Here is a 5,530-nt window from a genome sequence, read left to right as displayed (position 1 = left end):
AGAGGTCCTGTCATGCCTATTTCTATTACAAGGAATGTTTACATTCCTTGTATTATAAATAAAAATGATCAATTTTTTTTTTTTTTTAAACGGTGTAAAAATAAAAAATAATAAATAAAATAAATAGTAAAAAAAAAAAATAAAAAAATAAAGCATCCTGTCCCCGTTAGCTCGCGTGCAGAAGCGAACGCACACGGAAACCCCACCCACATATGTAAACGGTGTTCAAACCACACATGTGAGGTATCGCCGCGATCGTTAAAGCAAGAGCAATAATTTGAGCCCTAGACCTCCTCTGTAACTCTAAGATGGCAACCTGTAGAAATTTTTAAAGTGTCGCCTATGGAGATTTTGAAGTACCAAAGTTCGTCGCCATTCCGTGAGCGTGCACAATTTTGAAGCATGACATGTTGGGTATCTATTTACTCGGCGTAACATTATCTTTCACATTATGAAAAAAATTGATTTTTTTCCAAAAAAATTGCGTTTGGAAGACCGCTGCGCAAATACGGTGTGATAAAAAATATTACAATAATCTCCATTTTATTCTCTAGGGTCTCTGCTAAAAAAATATATAATGTTTGGGGAATCTAAGTAGTTTTCTAGCAAAACAACTGATTTTAACTTATAAACACCAAATGTCAAAAATAGGCCTAGTAGGCAAGTGGTTAAACCATATGAGCAAAAGCTGGTTGATGTAAGTACCACTATTATAATATCATAACAAGTATTGATCACACGCAGTATCCAAAATACAAAGAGTCCCACTATATTGGGACTTTAAAATAAAATGGACCCCAGAACCATCATAGTCTTTGTTTAAAAAGAATTACCTATTTTATTAAATGAGACAGTAAAGTTGATTTACTAAAATGGGAAAGTGTGTAAAATCTGGTGCAGCTGTGCAGGGTAGCCAATCAGCTCCTAATTTCCTCTTGTTCAGTTAAGCTTTGACAAAAAAAAACCTGGAAGCTGATTGGGTTTCTATGCAGAGCTGCACTAGATTTTGCAATGTCCAGTTTTAGTAAAACAATCCCAATGTATCACTAGACCTACATCAACTTACACTGTTGTATGAAAAGGGCTTTTTAAGTTTCATATGGTTGTTTTCTGTCTGATGAAATCATATCTTGGCCTTTTAGGTATGTGAAAAGGAAAAGCTTTTAACAGAAAGGAACCAGCTGAAGGCTTGCATGGGAGAGTTACTGGACAACTTCTCTTGCCTTTCCCAGGAAGTATGTAGAGATATACAGAGTCCTGAGGAGATCCAAGCCCTCCACAGGTACTGTCCTGTCTTACGACCTTTGGATTTACCCACAGCTGCTGCATTCAACCCTTTACCAGCAAGAGGAGAGCCAAGCCTTGTCACCGCTCAGGAAGCAGGAGATAACATGCAGTGCTGCAACAATCAAGGCTCAATACAGCTTGGCAGCCACTCAGTTTCTAACAGTATACCTGAAAATTGTATAGCAAGAGGAGGGCTGGAGGGATCAGACCATGGTACTTACTCAGAGAGGGGGACATGTTTGGAACAGAACAGCCAAGCAGTAACAGTGGACTTCTGTCAAGAAATGACCGAGAAATGTACTACAGATGAACAGCCAAGAAAAGATTTCTCCTAGTGGTGATACATGATATTGCTCTATGGCCAAGCAGAAGTCACCAGTCAGCCATTGGCTGCCACTGCCTCCATAAAACATTGTTGGTGCACACTACAGCAGTCTTAGCAGCAATACTGTTTTATAAGTATTTCCCTCCTCTCTGAAAGCAGGAGATCCCTTCATGATGGTGCTATACCTTGCTCAGGCAAGGAAATCTACAGTGGCTACACTGTCCTCTTTGTGTTCTCCTTTACTTGTTAATGTATTCTAACTTCAGATCTTAACAGGGATAAACTAAACACCCATGAGGACCCAACAGCAGCTTTTCTTCTCAGTGACCCATGTCACAAAAACCTATCTCAGGAATTTCCACAGAATGTTCATTTGTTTTCATTAAAGACTGCTAATCAAGGTTTTATAGGTAAACTGTACATAGGTTCTATATCCATATGCAAAAAGTCCACACATCCCTCAATTTTCACACCCTAAAACTGGAAATGATCTTTTCTCTCTATTGTACACATTCCTTTTCTATGTCCTCAATGCCACAGACTGCTTTTTTTTTTTTTTCCTATTCTGACCCTGTTGTCTATTTTCTGACTATTTTAAGGCAAGTATCTAAATTTCTCTATAGTTTTCTTATTTGCATATGTCTTTAACATAGCATGGCGCCAGTCTCTTTTAGGTAGGCAATTTGTTTTCTTATCGAGACTCTGTTCTTCTTGACACATGCACTGAGTTTTGCTGTTGTGTGTAAATTTAACATGACTACATATGCATTACTTGTTTGTATAACAAAGAAAACAAAAAAATGAAAGAAATACTCAGGATATTAGGATGTAGGAACGTTTTCTTGCCAAATACTGAATTTACCATATAGTGTAAAATTGAAGCCTGATTTATCCCTAATTTTGGCTATTTAATAACTGTTCTAAAATGAACTGTGCTTTATGGCATCTCTTGATCACCTTCGGTGTGTTCTAGGAAGAAGCCCGTGGTAGAAGACAAGAGTGTGATTGCTGACAAAGGGAGTATGCTGCAGTCCATTAAAACCAATGAAAATCAGTTACCTCATGTAAAATGTGCAGGAAGTCTAGAACTCATTTTTTAACACGTTGTATGTTTTTAACTATTGATTTGTTAGGTTTTAGTAACAAACTCCTTGCATCTGAAGAATTGCTTGTCCTGTCTTTCCTGGGTTTTTCTCTTAATTAAATTGATTGCTGTAGTCCCAAAACACACACATATATATATATATATATATATATATATATATATATATATATGGGAGCCTATGCTCTAATGCTGTTTGATAAAAAGACGAAAACTTGGAAAAGTTAGAATTGACTGTTGTTTGAAAAATGTTGCTATGCAAATGCAGTGCTAGGCAGCTCAAATGTATAATTTAATGTATTGATGATTCTGCAGTACACATCGAAGGCCCAATGTTGATTCTTTTTTACTGCAGTCTTTGAGCACTCTCTGTTGATTAAGCTTGGTAACGTATAACTCTTACTTAGCCTGGTTATGAAACTGCTGAACTGTAAACATAAAGCAGTGGCATGTAAAACATAGGTCCTTAATAACCACTGGATTCTTTCTTGGGATTCCTGTCTATGTACAGTCAATGCTGTAGCTTTTGTTCCCATCCAGCATCCCATTCCAGATAACAGTGTGTAAGGCAGTGTGGGTAGTACGGGGATTCAGGCTACTTTATTTGAAGGTTGACTCTTTCTGTTAAAACATGGCAACATTTAGCACTATTCTATAAACTGGCCAAGAAATCCTTGTGCAATAAAAAGCTAATCAGTCATTAAATAACTTGCGATTAGTGTCTTAAATTAGTAGTTTTTTTAATTTGACAGGTTTGTTAAAGCGATATTAAACCCCAAATCAATAATGTTGCAGCTTACCAAATATTAAATGTGGTGGCTGCATTGGTTTTCTTTGTTTAGGCTTGGCTCTTTTATTTTCACCTGGTAATTTGACCTGTAAGTCTGTTACTTTTTAACTTGCTTGAACAGTCCAAGCTGTCCAGTGGCACTTTGAGGGTTGAAACAAACCATTTAAAGTGAAACTAAACCCATTGATTTAACGGTTTCCCAAAACCATGACATTCAAGGCATGCCATTAATGATAACTATCACAATTACTTGTGCTCTCAAACAAGCAACTGTCAAGCCTTCAAATAGCTGGTGTCAAAACTGATCACGTGCAGCATTAGGGCAACTGCACATCAGAGGCTGCTTGCTTGGCTGTAAAGGATAGAAAGGTTTAGTTCCGCTGTGCTTATAACGATCAGTTTTTATGCATTTAACTAAAACCTTTATCCCCCCCAAAAAAATGATGCTGTAATTGCTTTAAAAGTGTTAGCTGGAGTTCCGCTTTAATTGAAGTCAAGTACATCTAAATCTGGTTGTGCATCTAATACTACATTCTTCCCAGATTGATAAGACTGGTTCATTGGTATCTCCATTGCTCCTTCATTCAAATTGGAGACACCATAGGACTGGACAGATCACTGAGTAAAAATAAAGGAAAAGCCTCACCAAAGAAAACTAATGCAGCCACCACATCTAAAGATTGGTAAGCTGCAATATATTGTATATATATATATATATATATATGCCAGTTTAGTCCCCTGCAGAATCTGTAAAGTGTTATTGATTTATATAATGATTAAATAAAAAAAGTAACTAACATTTATACCATGGTTATAGTAGTGAACTTTTGTTTACTACATTATAGCGATGTCTATTGTACATTAAAAATGTTGTCTGATTTTCAAAATGTACACCCAAAATTGGGATACAAATTGTAGGTAATGGTAAAATAACAGATAACAAAAATAATGGATACTACAATTTTCAAAATCCTGACATAACCCCCCTCCCCCAAACTAAATTTAAAAAAAAATCAACTAAGGGAGGGATGCCATCTAGAATACATTAATTGTCTGTATATACACAATATATTCCCTATAGCTACTGCAAGCAGTTCAAGCAGAAAAAGTCCATGTCAGGGGTACATGGGGGCAGTTTGACAAGTTGATAGTGAAAGCAGGATTCAGTGCTTGGCCTCCCAGCATATGTTAATACCTAAACTCTTCTACAGCAGGAAAACTCCTCTATCAGAGTCAGGGCTCATTTACATTGGAACGCAGTGCAAGGAAATTCGCATTCCATGCGCATTTCCCACAGCATGTTCAAACCACATTGGGTGTGGGATCTGCTGTGGGTGTCAGTATAATCCTAATGACACCCCAAAGGCAGATCACAAACACAGTGAGTTTTCCTGCACCGGATCCCATGGTGCCTCAGTACTAGGCAATCTGATGCTATGTGCTTTTTAAAATTAGTGCATGCTCAAATGAATGTGCTGAAAGTCGCACCTCACTGAATCACACAGGAATGCAGACCACGTTCCTGTGTAATTCATGTGTGAACTGGCCCTCACTGCTATTTATATTATCATAAGAAACTCGCAGGTTCAATGTAGACACTTGGTGAACTAACTGGATGAGATGAGAATTGAAGAGGGCCTAATTTACCTTGCTGCTAAGGGGCCTTCTGCAATGTGTGCCCAGCACTGTTAGTATGCATAAGAATATAGGTGTAGGGTTTCTCATCTGGAAACTTTAAACATTTCCACATTTTAAAAGATAAGTAAATTTTTCTCCCCTTCAAGGGATCCAAAAGACAGTTTGTTAATATTGATATATGTTGTGTGCCATGTACAAAACCCAGTATTTTCTTTTAAAGTTCAATTGATTTTGTATGAAATTAAAGTTAACATTTCAACCTTTTTAAACATTTAAAGTAATTGTCCTTTCTAAGAGCAGATACTTCAAGATGCCTGCTCTTATCTTTTTTAACCAGAAAACCCTCTGTGAAACTAGTTTGACTAGGTTACTGAGGGCTGGTCAAAAC

General features: G+C 37.1%; 1 protein-coding gene across 2 annotated transcripts in view; it reads left to right on the top strand.

Annotated features, from left to right (window-relative positions):
• BACH2 (BTB domain and CNC homolog 2) overlaps positions 1-2,162 on the top strand; it is a 338,775-nt gene extending 336,613 nt beyond the window's left edge. For both annotated transcript variants that reach the window (XM_082250238.1, XM_082250239.1), the window contains one exon: positions 1,143-2,162. In XM_082250238.1, the coding sequence (XP_082106364.1) occupies positions 1,143-1,622 (480 nt within the window). In that variant the 3' untranslated portion in view covers positions 1,623-2,162. The remainder of the gene's footprint in view (positions 1-1,142) is intronic.
• Positions 2,163-5,530: the final 3,368 nt, after the last annotated feature.

This window comes from Pelophylax lessonae (genome assembly GCF_965119305.1).
Source record: "Pelophylax lessonae genome assembly, chromosome: 3".
Lineage (NCBI taxonomy): Eukaryota > Metazoa > Chordata > Amphibia > Anura > Ranidae > Pelophylax > Pelophylax lessonae.
The sequence above is the reverse complement of the archived record's forward strand: the minus strand, read 5'-3'. Positions and strand labels throughout refer to the sequence as shown.